This window comes from Haliotis asinina, chromosome 2 (genome assembly GCF_037392515.1).
Source record: "Haliotis asinina isolate JCU_RB_2024 chromosome 2, JCU_Hal_asi_v2, whole genome shotgun sequence".
NCBI lineage: Eukaryota > Metazoa > Mollusca > Gastropoda > Lepetellida > Haliotidae > Haliotis > Haliotis asinina.
This window is the reverse complement of record NC_090281.1, coordinates 45,991,186-46,007,390: the sequence shown is the minus strand read 5'-3', so window position 1 is coordinate 46,007,390 and position 16,205 is coordinate 45,991,186. Positions and strand designations below refer to the sequence as shown.

The 16,205-nt window shown below is 40.7% G+C and overlaps 1 protein-coding gene across 2 annotated transcripts; it reads right to left on the bottom strand.

The window, feature by feature from the left end:
- Positions 1 to 1,294: 1,294 nt before the first annotated feature.
- Positions 1,295 to 14,901, bottom strand: LOC137272580 (uncharacterized). 2 transcript variants are annotated; one of them, XM_067804969.1, is made up of 17 exons: positions 14,821 to 14,901; positions 12,651 to 12,976; positions 10,144 to 10,298; positions 8,887 to 9,139; positions 8,402 to 8,507; positions 7,621 to 7,717; positions 6,811 to 6,906; positions 6,464 to 6,514; positions 6,054 to 6,138; positions 5,838 to 5,897; positions 5,183 to 5,359; positions 4,886 to 5,024; positions 4,625 to 4,733; positions 4,091 to 4,163; positions 2,752 to 2,898; positions 2,487 to 2,626; positions 1,295 to 2,084 (listed from the first exon to the last, which is right to left on the bottom strand). In XM_067804969.1, the coding sequence occupies exons 1-17, from the start codon at positions 14,870 to 14,872 to the stop codon at positions 1,853 to 1,855; spliced, it is 2,298 nt and encodes a 765-aa protein (XP_067661070.1). In that variant the 5' UTR covers positions 14,873 to 14,901; the 3' UTR covers positions 1,295 to 1,852. The 2 variants fall into 2 exon arrangements, with proteins under 2 accessions (XP_067661070.1, XP_067661071.1); XM_067804970.1 differs by having other exon boundaries at positions 12,651 to 12,973.
- Between the last annotated feature and the right edge of the window lie 1,304 nt (positions 14,902 to 16,205).

Below are 16,205 nucleotides of genomic sequence, written 5' to 3'. Positions count from 1 at the left end.
TAATGACAGTATATGTACATTGTACATGTATATGTAACTAGTATTTAAATCGATCGACGGCTGTCCACTATACAGTTGTCTCTTCTAAAGATGAGACGAAGCACTCGTATTCTACCATTACGATGTTGTACTTTAAGAAAATACCACATTTATTTAAGGTTTCAATTTTCATTCTTGTTTGTTCATGGTTAAACACTCATAGAGACCTCATTCACTTCTTGGTTTGCCAATATTCTTGTTGCCGGCACCATTTCTGGGTTTTAGCAGAATTTTACACACGCATTCAGCCCTTCGGTCGAAAGTGATTTCACGTCTGCGGCGTTATATTTTCGGCCAGCCATTCTGTGCGGGAAGGAGTTAATTCAGCCACATCAGGTTATCTTCCACATAAATTATAGATGCAGCACTATCAACAAGTACTTACAAGCCGACCCGTGAAGGCCAACCGCAAACCATGCTTTGCTATAAAAGGCAACTATGCTTGTCGTAAGAGGCGACTAACGGGATCGGGTGGTCAGGCTCGTTGACTTGGTTGACAAATGTCATTGGTTCCAAATTGCACAGATCAATGCTCATACTGCTGATCACTGGATTGTCTGGTCCAGGCTCGATTATCCACATACCGCCGCCATATAGCTGGAATATTGCTGAGTGCGGCGTAAACCTGAACTCACACGCTCACTCACTCACTTAGAAGCCACCTACACAAGAACACGAGGATGAGAGCAGTGAGACGATAAGTTGCTTTTGTTTGCACCATCGACCATTGTAGTATACATAATATCTGTCCAACATGCAGGTACAACATACATACACCTGACATATCCACCACCGCTAACTTTCTCAAAACCTGCCAGTGCGGGTTAAGCATTTTCTTGTCAATGTTAATGTTGAACATATTAACAGCTCTCGATATTACCTTTTGTATGGGTTTTGTTTGTTTTCTGTATGATGTCGCCATAATCGGTTGCACGTTTCTGCAGTATAACCCGATGCTCTAAAATATTAAAGCAGCCTTCCTACACATTCATCCTCTTGCACGCTGATCAACCCTCTCAAGCCCGAAATTATAGTGTATGAATTATGGAGGGGTAAAATGCAGAAGAATAATACATACGTTAACAGAGACGCAGGAAAAGAAGAACAGGAAAAAGGTAGAGCTCAAAGAGCCTTGTTCACTTTTTCAAGTTACTTCATTATATAAATATTATGAAAGCAAAATAATACACACGGGGACATATTGATAGAGGTACGTACAAATATATGTTTGCGCACATAGCAAGTGAATTCACAGTGAATAACTAACATTTATTCAATATGACGGAACGTCTTTAATGTATATATTTACAAATATTCATGCATATATACTCATAAAAAGTAGAGGATAATGAACTTTCAGTTTGGATAGGAAGTGTAAACGTTAACAAACGTTTCAAGGACAGACATCTTGTGAACGCACCACCATTTCTGTCTATTATCACCCCTAAACACAACGCATGATATGCACGTGCACAACGCAGTTGTCCCATACACGTGCATGGGGTCCCATTCTTGATTTTGACGCTTTTTCAAGAAGGTCGAGAAATCACTTAGAACATTAATTTTGACACTCTTCATGCATCACACATTTGTTAGTATTTGTTTCTAGTTGTTTGTTTCAAAATGAACATCGTATACAAAAGCGACTACATTCCAAATAACTAAGAAAGTGCAAATGGTGAGGCACTCTCAAAACATTCAGTAATATCATATCAACATTGATTGACACCGATAAATCTCCTAAATATTTTTAACTGTAAATAAAAAAATGAAGACTCCTACTATTTTTTAAGAGCATATATTATATTTTTCATTATGCACCACGACATGTGCCTGCTGTGAAGCTGAGAGTGGCTAGTCCCGCTGCTCCGAGGGTACAGGTCACAGGTGAGGATTTACCATCCACGTTGAACCAAAAGGAAACAGTTTCGTGGACAGCACCAGTCAGGCTGATGGTGATGTCATCGGCAATGTTGATATCTGTCACTCTCTGGGGTGACATCGGCACCCACTTGTCCAACTCCCCCTGGATGAGAACTTGTTTGCTGTAATAAACCAATAGCTGTTTAGGCTAAAATGATTTTTCAGACGTTCAGAAAACATATGAAATGATCTTCAGCCACCCATGCTCGTAGTAAGAGGCAACTAGTGCTCAAGTCCGCTGACTAACTTGACAAAGGTCATGACATTCCAATTGGAAAGATAGATTTTTTATATGTTGGTCACTGGATTGTCAGGTCCAGATGAGATAGTTTACAGACAGCTGTCATATAGCTGGAATATTGATGAGTTAAACAACAAACATCAGAGAGCACTTCAAACACTTTAGTCGCCTGTTCCCCCAACAATAAGCATATTCACTGGTTGATAACGTTTGACATATGTTACGTTTGTAGCAGTCCTCTGAAAGATGTCACATTGTGATTGAAATGAAGGAATACACATACCCATTGACTTTCAGTACAGGTGATACATAGAAGAGACAGAAGTCAGTCATGGAACAGTTACTCATTGTCAAAGGCTGAGGGTCTGTCAAGGGCTGGATCTTGTTGGGGTTGCTGGATGGGAAAACCATGGAGTTTGGAAACTGGAAACAATAAAGTGTATTTTAGTTGCATACATGACTATGTTTACAGGTAAATTTGTATATTTGTGAAAATTTGAACATACGCTTTGAAATCGATTAAAGGGAGAAAGACCCTACTGCCCTACCCCTTGATATCCAGCCATACAAGGTGTCATGGTGTAGCTTCCCTGGAGATCAGCAGCGAGGATGATACCGTATTTGTTCCTTCCACCAAAATCAGAATAAGTGGACCATACCTCTCCATCAGGACCCTCAAAGTCTGACCAGGCCATCTATAAGACAATCATTGTAAGAACCTGTCAGTTCTTTGAAGGTTTACTCGGAGGCAACCACGCACTTCTCCACGAGCCCTCAAAATCTAGAAAAGAACATGTACCATAAGGAGCGTTCTGATCCTTCAAGGTACTATCACCTCCAAAAGTTATTGTGACAAGAACGTTTTTTGTTCATTTTAACATTGTGAATGAATTCGTTTTAAGAGATCATGGAGTTGATCGCAGACCACGTTTGATCGTTACATTAGGCCATTTGGTTTGTAGGAGGAGGAGTTGTCCTCCCATATGCAGCAAAGACGCCTTTGTGAAGAAATGGAACCAAGACGATATTTCGCTGCTGTACCGCTTTTACAACACTGGAGTGAAGTTTCAATGCAATAAGACGTTGCTCACGTTGTACAGCAGTATCTTGATGAGAACGGTGTTAATTTGTTATCTGTTTCACAGGATCCAATGATTTGTCTCCCACTGAACATGCCTAGGATAAAAAGGAGCGACATTAACAACGTCATCCGAATCCCCAACAACGCTGCAGGAACTTGAATTGTGAATGATCTTCGTCGTCGTGAGGTGATGGTGACGGTGGCTTGTACCAATACACCAGGTAGACACACTTGCTTGCTTTTGTGTCGTGGCTCATTTGCATGTTGCAAATGTTCTATTTTTTTCCACTGTTGAATATATACCCTGGGACATTTCTCTTTGCTAAAACAGTTCATTTACATGAGTAAAGGCTTGACACTGATTCTGTTTGCCTGCCACAATAACTTTTGCGTTTGCTATAATCCATGCCAATTCAAAGTGTTAGAATATGCAGTTTTATGTTATATGCCGTCGGTAAGTCGAGTCATGCCATGTTATCATTTTAGGGGCAGGGGAAATGTACTTTCTTACCGTGCTTTGGATAAATTGAAAGCAAATTTACACATATAACCCCTACTAAGTCTATTAAAACTGAATATACAGGAGGAAAAGGGATTCCTTTGTATTTTTGCAGATGTCTTCACAATTTGCTCGATATAAGGTTTGTGGGAAAATTAAAGGAACACTTGCGCTTTATTTTATTCCCTCAGCATATTTCGCTACTCAAGCGTTTCATTCGTGCTCTTCAACGATAGAATTAAAAGCTCTTCTCGTGAAAATTAAGTGTTCAAACCCAGGGGTTGTAGGAGAAGAACACATATGTTACCCTCCGTATCCTGTTGTCAATTGCTGTCGCCGGTCGCGATGGTTTCAATATCAGGCCATCAGCATTTATAGATCTGTAAAAAAGTTGAGTTGACAATGGTGATATGTAGACGGACAGGTAGCAGTGATAATACATGATTAATACGAAATTGACGCAAACCAAATCGTAACGTAAGAAGGAACACGCATATGGGTATTCAATCATGAAAACAGGAGAGCAAAATAACACTTACATTAGTAACATATATTTGTGAGAATATTTGTATAAAAACGCAGTAATAAATGAGAATGTAGAACAGACAGACATAAAACAAGAGCCTAAAAACCCAATCTGTACTAGAGAGATAAGTAATTAATACGGGAAATCAGAGATATAAGATAGTCAAAACTGGAAATTAACACTAAATATATGAATAATGGGTGAAGGTGTTCTAAATGATAACTTATTACAGTAGTGAGTAAACAGATACAGTCCTCCAGGATACTGAACCACATGAGAGAACAGTTTGGAGTTAAACATTAACATCCAACCTACTTCATGATGAGTGTCTTGTTCGTGCCTCCAATCATGTCACTAATTCCTACTGGGCCTGTACTTAAGGTTGCAACCACAGCATTCAACGTTGTGTGGGGTTCCGATAAATCTGCATCACATTCAATACGTATCAACCTTCTGCCTCTACGAATTATGATTATTAATATTACACACTTCGTCAGACTGAGAATACGTTCTTTCGGTCGATGGAATGGAATTGGAAATAATGTTACGACGACTGAGAACTCTTTTTGTACATACTGTAGCCATTTCCGGGTTGAACACTGGTTGTCCAAAAGTTATCCTTAAAGGGAGCAACGCCCAGAGACAAAGCAAATATCGATGACACGCCTATCTTCCAGTTGTCAGTGTTTGGTCGGTTGTCATGGCTTACCCGAGCCTAAAACATATGTTACGTAATTTTGCAAAGTTTGAAATGGCAATGGTCGTATATGGTCTGTTTCCAGAAGAAATACTCTACATGTTGGAATCGCTATCAAATTCAGTATAAATCCACATTCACCAATAATAACCGTATCATGACATGGGTGCTCTTACCTGCGTGACGACAGGTATTTCCAGAGACTGCAGCATATGTCTCGGCAGAGACATGCAGTACTGAATGGTCAGTCCGTTCTTGGCAGCCCCATTGCCCATCTGAGTCAGCCATTGGCGGCCAAGGTCAATGTCAGTCAGAAGCTTATTGATTGCTTCAAATTCAGTACCGAGATAATCCTACAGAAATCAAACAAACGTAAGATTACAAGTGAAATAAATATACGCCGTGGGATGAAGTAGCTGTAATTCCTCAAAGGCATTTAGAAGTTTATGTTGTCACACTATTCCTGTTAGCATAATAGAATTCCTGTTAACATAATCGAATTAGTAGTGAATGCTTACATAGATATATTCATTCTATGAATCATGTTAGTTGTAACCATTCACTACTAATTCTATTATGTTGTCATAGTATTCCTGTTAGTTACTGGTATCATGTTGTCGTCATAGCATTGTGACGTCATAAGCATTGTGAGGTCATGGGCAGAGTTAACAGTTAAGCTTTACTCTTCAGTAGAGCTCTACCTGATGAGGGGACTAGGATCTGCCCCGATACGTCGTGAAAATAAACTCAAGAAGTTGCTGTCTATAAAATTTGTCCTGTATGAAGCAGCTGTAGTTAAGAATTTGGTAATATATATGTAAGAGTAATTACCTGTTCGTAGACGAAGAGACCCCAGTCCCTTGCTTCGGCGAGCAAATCAGTCCAGAATCTCTGAAACGTGAAGAGAAGAATATCTGAATGTCTGAATACGTTTAAGGGTTCGTCGGGGACATTAAACAAACTAAACTCCCGGAGCAAGCGATGCTTGGGTGAAGAAGAAGAGGATTGTTTGCATAACATTCACATCGTAGCCAACAACAGCAGTACCTCTTCTAGTGGTAGAGCCTTTGGACCATCGATCACGAATTCATACTTTCCTCCATTTGCAGTTGCGTAGGTTGTGTTGCTTGACCTAGAATAATAAATGACAAAGAACCTATTATATATTTACATGCAATTCCATCATCAGAATCACACTGTGCGTGTTGGTATTTACTAAGACATGTTTCGGACATGAGAAACGACGTGAATCCTTTCTCACAGGATGAAGTAGCATGTAGAAATTGAGTTAGTTTCTGACAGCAAATCCTGGAACACTTGTAACAAGTGCACGTAAAAATACACTACAATATCATTACAAATAAATATCTAAACCTAACTCCGAAGAACGTTACTGCTTCCGTCAAGCATCGGAATTCAGAAAAAAACAATATATCAGATTCCTGGACCCGGCTTACCAGTACATGCTGTGGGCCACGACCGGGTACTGTGTCTTGTTATAAAGCCACCTTGATAAAAAAGGTGAAATAAAACAAGTAGAAAATGTATCCGCTTAACTAAACCAAGAAGAAGCGCATCATTATGGTCCTTAGGCAATACAGTTGGTCGCAATTCAATACATGCAGTCCATTTAACACATGAAAGTGTACATATTTTGATTTCACACATATATTATACATGTCATTTACAGTTTATATCAATAAACTAATGTAATAATAGTACTTATATTCATTAATATGATATCCACATAATTTAAAAGATTTATCCAGTATTTACTGAGCTGATGAACTGGAAAATATCTTACTGCATCCCATTAGGAAAAACCTTTGGTTGAGCTGTCCACGTTACAACACCATGATCATTGTCCCAGTAGTACCACCATTCGTCGAACTGAATGTACCTGACAAATAAATAATCAGGTGATTTGTCGTGTTAACTATCCCTGGCAAGTAAACAAGTTGATAGTACCAGTAGTACCACCATTCGTCGAACTGAATGTACCTGACAAATAAATAATCAGGTGATTTGTCGTGTTAACTATCCCTGGCAAGTAAACAAGTTGATAGTACTACTAGTACCACCATTTGTCTAACTGGACGTACATGACCAATAATTAAAAGGTCATTGTTCCAGTTGTACAACCATTCGTCATACTGAATAAACCTGCCAAGTAAGCCACGAAGTAATTTGAAACACAGATCCTGACTGAAATAAACCAATACTTTAAGAAGTAAACCTGATTATGATCATTGTCCCACTTGTTATTCACAGCCTTTACAACGACAATTAACAATTAACCAGCACCATCACTGCAACTGTTTTGATACTGTACCACATGCGTTCAATTCTTTTGTTTAGATACATTATTGTCTCTAGATAATAAACATCACACTTTAATGAAAGGAAGGTCACGGTCTTTGTAATGTCCACTTCAGTAAAGATGATTACGAAATGAACCAACAGTGGATCAACAATATGATGATTGTCCTACCCAGGACAAAGAATTTACTAAGCATGTAAAACATATTTCATCAATGTCGTACACTTTAATATTTCTCTGTAAAATATTGCTGTATGACATAAAGGGGTTTTCAAATGTTGCAAGTCTACAAACCTGACGGGTACCCCTATCTGAACGATGTAGCTCTTGATATCCAACATTGTATCTTGGTGGTTCTTGCCTTTCTCCGTTACGTAATAGTAATATGCACCTACACAAACAAAATGTTCTATTGAGTTGTTGTTCCTCTTGCAAAGACTTTCAAGCATTGTCTGTTAGATACACAGACACACGCGCGCACGCACGCACGCACGCACGCACACATCCATCCATCCATCCACACACACAATACACATCCATCCATCCATACATCCATCCATCCATCCATCCATCCATCCATACATCCATCCATACATACATACATACATACATACATACATACATACATACATACATACATACATACATACATACATACATACATACATACATACATACATACATACATACATACATACATACATACATCCACACACACAATACACATCCATCCATACATCCATCCATCCATCCATCCATCCATCCATCCACCCATCCATCCATCCATACATACATACATACATACATACATACATACATACATACATACATACATACATACATACATACATACATACATACATACATACATACATACATACCCATTTTTCATGTATGGTGGTGTGTCATACGTCGTAACAGTCTCAAATAAGAGCAAGTGAAATAATACAAGTCTGTGCAGAAAAAGTAGTATTTCCATTATTGGTTTAAATGTTCTTTTGTAAACTGACTTCGTAAAATCAAAATGTCGGTACAGTGTGGAAAATGTAATCAAGATATCTTCCGATATCCTCACCATTGTCCGTCCAGTACCCTAAGTAGTTGATGGTAAAGTCGGACTTGACATATTGATCTGTACGCCCATGCCATCGTTGTAAGATCTGACCCCAGCTTACGGAGGCCTGCAACGATAATCATATGCTTCGTTAAACATGTGTATTATGATTTGTTTGTTGTCATGAAAGTGTAGGTTAAGGAGAGTTACGGTCTGAATGGTTTGAAAGTCAAATATTGATATTTAAAACACAATTCGTATCTAAATTAGTTAATGCCCTAGTAATATTTTCTACAATATACAAAAGGGTTGGTTTATTACCACGGAAGACTTTGGGTTACGGTCTAAAACGTTTTTAAGACAATAATTAAAATCGTAATATGACCACGAAAGAAACATTCGGATCATAAAAAAGAAAGGAAACAAAAGATAGAAACGGAATCCATGTTTTGATAGTTACTTCGTACGATGCTGTTTACAGCTGTTTTAAATAGAATGATAGATGCCTTGTTAATGCCTTGGTTTCCACAGAAAAGAATAAAACTGGTTTCAACGCCAGCAGGGACATCTTCAACTCGACCCATCGTCCCCCAGTAGACATTGTCTCCTCCTGTGCTGGAGTTCTGACGCCATATTGATGACGACATAAACCGACTCGCAGGGGAGATAATCAGTGTGTTTGCTGTCTTCACTCGGTCAAATATCGTCAAGGGTCCACCGTCGATCCCGTCGTTGATTTTAAATGATGATGGTCCCCATCTCGGAAAACGTGCACAATAGTTAAAAGTGATTTTTTAACCAGTAAGATAGCCTATTTGTTTCCATACCATTAGTAGTATAATATACTCTCCAAAAAATCCGAACCGCATAGGTGATAAATGGAATTTGAAATATTATTAAAAATTAGTGTACGATTGTTGTAATTTCCCATTTGAACGCTGGTTTGTGTGGGCTGGAAGAATACACCTCGCCAAAACGCATCATCGGAAATTTAATGTACGTTTACGTTTGAAAGTGTCACCACTTCTATGAACATCTCATGGGAAAATGTGGTTCGCGATATGCACATGCAGTTCTTAGAAATCGTGAGTTGTTATAATGTTTGTATATAGCCGTTTGTGGAATGAACGCGAACGCCAACCGGCGCCCCAGACGTGGGACAAACTATCACAGGCATTGCAAGAGGGATTCCACCATTCTGTCCACGCCGAGACGGTGCAGGGAAGCTATGATGATCATTGTGGCCATAACTTCCCCCTGGGAATGGGCGCCATCAGTTATTGAAATACTTATAAGTTAAACAGGTTAACAGACATTTGGTCTTTTAGGCTGTGAAAGTTATGAATTATTATGTGTGCTATCTGAATTCAAATTAACAGATAACAATTAGTAAAATACACCTATGCGGTTAGGTTTGGAAGAGTATATTACAAGAGATAAATCATTTGATATTTGGGAGGAGGAAGAGGTACCACTTTGTCAAGAATTGACAGGTGTAAAACCACGTGAACCATGTACAGTTCGTGACGTTAGCCACATTCACTTTTTGACAGAGTGAGTGAGTATGATTTTACGCCGCTTTTAGCTTCACACACTATACTCATGTGGCGATTCAAGTCTTCGGGGTGACGAGCTGACACTTCAACCACTAAGCTACACCCCCCCCCCTCCCCCTCCCTCTTTTAGGCATACCAAGTCACATTAGCGTCTTCTGTATGGCTTAGTAAGTAACAACCCTAGCATTTTCATATATGAATACTTACTGCCCAACAATGAGACCGATGCTACCACCTTGAGATCCTCCATAACTAAGGTATCCCAACGGAACGGTTGACTCTTGAATTAGAAATCCAGGAAATCCAGAAATGGTGAAGTTGCTGATTTTGGAAGCGGTGTTGTTTGCTCCATTGATGTAACGCTGTTGCCGTTATTGATGAAAGAAAATAGGAGGAGCGTGATTTCAAACCGTGAAACTATGAAGATCATGTTATTTTTTAAGCATTGAATAACTACGTAAAAGACCTGAGAATGAAAGCAGGACATTCGACGAACAACATGAATTCTGTACTGATACATTGTCACCTTTGTCACGAGGAAATGGATCCTGATGATTACACACACCACTAAGAATACTATCTAAGAAGTATGTTTCACAGTAACTCAACAAGGAGTTGTATATGAATGTGGATGCCCTTTCACCACACACACAAAATCAAAATGAGTTAGAGAGCTTATTACGTTTAATGTCCTCTTGAAGGGAAGTCTTTGAATGTCATTTAGAAGTGAAAATACATAAGAATGAAGATTTTTATGGATATCAACTTCTTTATGAGAGAACACAACGTTTCGGAGTTAATGCTTACTCCTTCATCAGGTGATTGAGAAAGGGATACAGAGGTGTTTTTATATGTACAGGTAAAACAATAACAAAGTAACAAGTGGAATGAGTTAACGAAAGCTAGTATAAACAAGCACTGATGGGAAGCCGATAGTTAAGATAACAATGATGGAAGCCAATGGTAATGCATTACAGTTGATTGGATATGTTTACATAACATGATTGGGGATAAGGATGGAAGCCAATGGTGATACATACGCATGATAGGATGATGTACATAACACACGATAGGGGGTGAGCATGTTTACATGAGGGTTGGTGATGTACAAACACAAGTATGTACTCGGGTAGATAGGCTATACGACACCTTCACCACCATCGCCTATGACAACGACCCCAATGAGCTCCTCAACCACCTCAACGACCAACATCCAAGAATCAAGTTCACTATGGAGACTGAGACCAACCAACACCTGCCCTTCCTTGATGTATCCCTCCACACCACAGACGATGGACTTAGAACCTCAGTTTACCGCAAGCCGACGCACACCGACCAGTACATCCACTACAACTCCTGCCACCACCCTCAGATCAAGCAAGCTATCATCGCCACCCTTACCAGACGTGCCAAAGCCCTCTGCCACCCCGTTGCCCTAAACAATGAACTGGACCACCTCAGAAAGACATTCACCACACTCAACGGTTACCCTCCCCAGCTCGTCACAGCCACCATCAACAAGACCCTTAAGGACCGAGAACCCCGCCCCAAACCTTCTCCATCACCCATCAGAGTAACCATACCCTACCTTGGCCCCATCAGTCATCAAATATCACGCCTCATCAAGACCAAAGCCAGCATCGATGTCACCTTCTCCAGTGGCAAGACCATCAAGACCTACCTAAAAGCCAACGGTAAAGGACCCAGCTGTGAACACCCTAACCCGAGAGGATGCATCTACCAGATCCCTTGCAACTGTGGCGACCTATACATTGGAGAAACGCTGAGACCAATCAACACCAGAATGAAGGAACATCAGACCTCAGTCAGGAAACTCGACCAGAAATCGGCCATCTCTGAACACATTCTCAAGAACCCTGAACACTCAATTCGATGAGAGGACACTAGGATACTATCTACCAACAACAACAACTGGCGCCAAAGGAAACTGCAAGAGGCCAACGAGATCCGGAGACAGAAACCAGCCATCAACCGCGACCAAGGAGTGTACCTACCAAGTGCCTGGGACTTATTGATAAATTAATCTCATCTACCTGTGTACATTCTATCTATGTAATTCATGTATAGCCTATCTACCCGAGTACATACTTGTGTTTGTACATCACCAACCCTCATGTAAACATGCTCACCCCCTATCGTGTGTTATGTACATCATCCTATCATGCGTATGTATCACCATTGGCTTCCATCCTTATCCCCAATCATGTTATGTAAACATATCCAATCAACTGTAATGCATTACCATTGGCTTCCATCATTGTTATCTTAACTATCGGCTTCCCATCAGTGCTTGTTTATACTAGCTTTCGTTAACTCATTCCACTTGTTACTTTGTTATTGTTTTACCTGTACATATAAAAACACCTCTGTATCCCTTTCTCAATCACCTGATGAAGGAGTAAGCATTAACTCCGAAACGTTGTGTTCTCTCATAAAGAAGTTGATATCCATAAAAATCTTCATTCTTGAAGGGAAGTTCGAATTTATCGCAGTGAGAAACTGCCAAGGTCCTTCACGGTTTTGGTGTGTACCACGTCAGTAATTAAATAATTACCAATAATTAAAACCAAACTGAAATTGTGTAGTTTGACATATAATTTGTCATGCAATCATGCTGCTTGTGGTATTGAGCATGGACTAAAACGTTTAAGTTGAAAATGCAGAAAGTCATTTCCAATCCTTCGTTTACTGACCTGTTTAAACAACATGAACGGTAAAGCTGGATTGTTGTGGGTGAATATGCTTGGATCTGGTGTGTACTGTACAAAGCTGGTCTCGATCTGACTAGACCCTGCCTGGTACAAGAAGTTGTTGGCCTCCCACTGCCCGATGACGTCCTCACCAGTGGACTGAGTGTTCTTGACCAGCTTCAGGGATCCATCAGCAGATGAGAACACTTGACCATCAGTTCTGAAGAAGGTGGGAGCACTCTTCAGCCACACATCTCCCTGAACCACGACGTTGTATGTGCCGTCACTGTTGACGTTCACAGCAAAGTCCTGCTCTCCCTCGGAGACTGCTGATTTGAAAGGATAAGGCTAGCAGGTACGTAAGCACGTGTGCCTTTAGATTAAGATAATCAGAAGAAACGTAAAAATGCAAATGACTCTATTCATTACTGTGTAGTGAGGTTGTTAACTGTGTACTGTATTTTCGAAGTGTAATGCACAGACGTTGCGTGTTCTACAGTTAGACTTGTGCTGTGTTCTGTAATGAACTACAATGCGAGGGGTCTTACCACTGTATTCTGACCCAGTTTGTTTTTCTAAGATATATAAAGAGAACTAACTCTTGCCCCAAAATTTCATGTTACGTGTCAGGAAACCACTGACCGCTGCTTCAAAGAACAGGGGCGTAGCTATCGTTACAATAATTGTTCCTAATAAGGTTCGACAAGGCCTCAATACTATCTAAATAAAAAACCTTGCCACCTGTCGGGCTTGAAGTACAGAACGGTCTCCAGTCAGTTTTGGAAATAACCCACCTCAGATTACATCGTAATACATAAGAAAATCTGTGTGGGGGTCATCCTTACCCTTCATCCTTAACCTGTTGAGGAGATTGGATTATTATTGTAGAAGGCTGAAAATGACATCCGTAAAGGTTTTTTCGCATTCGTAACTACTCGCCTCTTTCTGTAACCTGCAATCCGGCTTGCCGGAAAGACCTGAGTGGTTGCGAATGGGTTTTCTTCGGTGAATGGAAACGTAAGCACGTGCCAAACACTATACCATCCGATTGGCAGCTGTATACAAAGGCAATTTGATCATCAGTCAACTGGTGCCTATGTATAATACGAGACTTGAACGACACAAGGACCATTAACTGCGTGACCGGGTCACTGTGGTGGTGTGAATGTTGAATCCTGTACGTTCATCCTAGTTGTGGTTTATAGTTACCTTATCAAGACGCTGATCCGTTGACTTGAACTATTAATGAAATGCCATTCTTTACAAATGCATGCTACAGGCTTAGTACCAGTTTAATTAGTGTCAATCGCATCAAAGGTAAATAAGCTTTGACCGCTAGACAAAATACCCAAACTAATCATTCGGTTATTTGATAAAGGTTTATTGGCCAAGCGGACTTTCCGACCAGTAAATAAGACAAAATACCCAAACCAATCAACGGTTTGTTTATTTAGGAGATAAACATCATGTGTTGGCCAATTTCCGGGTGTTATTGAGTATTTGAAGCACGGGAATGCATTTGGAACCGAAATATTCCCGTGCTTCAAATACTCAATAACACCCGGAAATTGGCCAACACATGATGTTTATCGACATTGTAAACAAAAAAGTAAACCAAAGGGGTTTTACTCTCTGCACTCGTTTACATCGAGTATGAGTACAGCAGTAAAGTGTCATCAGCTGGCCGTTTCAGCTGGTTCCCATGGTAGCATCTGGAGTTGCTCATTTGTGACGTCATTCTAACTTTACGTCACAGTATGATGTGAATGACGTCACCACTATTGATGACACAACAAAACAATTGTTTACGTGTAAATACGCAGTGAATAGTCTTGCAGTATCCGGGAATCTAATACCATTTGATCATGTTTTTCAACCAATCAGATTACAGAACACAGTGACCCTTGGTTTACAATCAAGGTTTATTGGCCTAGCGGACCTTCCGACCAGTAAATAGGACAAAATACCCAAACCAATCAGTGGGTTGTTTATTCAAGGTTTATTCTCCATGCTCAGTCCGAATTATAAAGCAATGTTTTCACGTATAACCTTTTCGGGCCTTTACTTTGGTCCTTCAGTTCGGAGAACGAATGGGCTTTTGAACCGCATTTCTCAATATCTAGCCACGAAAATATAATTGTTTTTTTTTCATTGTTGATGTAAATAAACTTACCAGCACCAAGCGACAGAGACAGAAAAAGATACACCAAGATCTTAGTGCCCATCTTCAGCTATTGACGACTCACTATCATCTGACTTACACACCACTTGATGATATGTACACAAGGTCATTTAGTATCTGAAATGATAACAGTGTTATCTGAGGTGATAACAATATCATGTCAAGGAGAGCATGGTTTTCGGATGAGGACATTTTACATGCCGATGAATACAAATTAAAGTCTTTGATGTTTATATTTCTTAATCGTGTATATTCTATTTAACATCATTTCAAAGAACTTTGCCCAACGGTTATAAAAATAATCGAACGATCCGATAATTACTAAGAAACGTCAGCTATAATCAGATCGATGTATGCTGGTGACGGTGCGCCATGCATTGGTGGATGTCGTGGTGTACTCCTGTATGTCGGTGGCGGTGTACCATGCATTAGTGGATGTTGTGGTGTACTCATGTATGCCGGTGGCGTTGTGCCATGCATTGGTGGATGTGATGGTGGTGGCTCATGTATGCCGGTGGCGGTGCCCCATGCATTGGTGGATGTTGTGGTGTGCTCATGTATGCTCGTGGGGGTGCACGATGCATTGGTGGATGTTGTGTTGTGCTCATGTATGCCAGTGGCGATGCGTGATGCATTGGTGGATGAGATGGTGGTGTCTCATGTATACCGATAGTGGTGCGCCATGCATTGGTGGTTGTTGTGGTGTGCTCATGTATGCCGGTGGCGTTGCACGAAGCATTGGTGGATGTTGTGTTGTACTCATGTATGCTTTTGGCGGTGCGCCATACATTGGTGGATGTGATGGTGGTGTCTCATGTATGAGGGTGGTGGTGCCCTATGCATCGGTGGATGTTGTGGTGTACTCATATATGTCAGTAGCGGTGTGCCATGCATTGGTGGATGTGATGGTTATGTCTCATGTATGCCTCTGGTGGTGCACCACGCATTGGTGGATGTTGTTATGTCTCATGTATATCGGTGGTGGTGCCCCATGCATTGGTGGATGTTGTGGTGTACTCATGTATGCCAGTTGTGGTGCCCATGGATTGGTGGATGTTGTGGTGTACTCTTGTATGAGGCTGGCGGTTCGCCATGCATTGGTGGATGTGATGGTGGTGTACTCATGTATGTCGGTGGCGTTGCGCCATGCATTGGTGGATGTTGTGGTGTACTCATGTATGCCTGTGGAGGTGCACCATGCATTGGTGGATGTTGTGATGTACTCATGTATACCGGTGGTGGTGCCTCATGCCAGTGGGGGTGTGCCATGCATTGGTGGATGTGATGGTGGTGTCTCATGGATGCATGTGGTGGTGCCCCATGCATTGGTGGATGTTGTGGTGTACTTATGTATGAAGGTGGCAGTGCGCCATGCA

Coding starts and splice junctions, on each gene's coding strand:
- LOC137272580 (XM_067804969.1), bottom strand. CDS start 14,872: ATGGGCACTAAGATCTTGGTGTATCTTTTTCTGTCTCTGTCGCTTGGT. Junction 10,299..12,650: donor CGTTCATGTTGTTTAAACAG/GTCAGTAAACGA, acceptor TAACGGCAACAG/CGTTACATCAATGGAGCAAA. Junction 5,898..6,053: donor AGGCTCTACCACTAGAAGAG/GTACTGCTGTTG, acceptor TTCACGTTTCAG/AGATTCTGGACTGATTTGCT.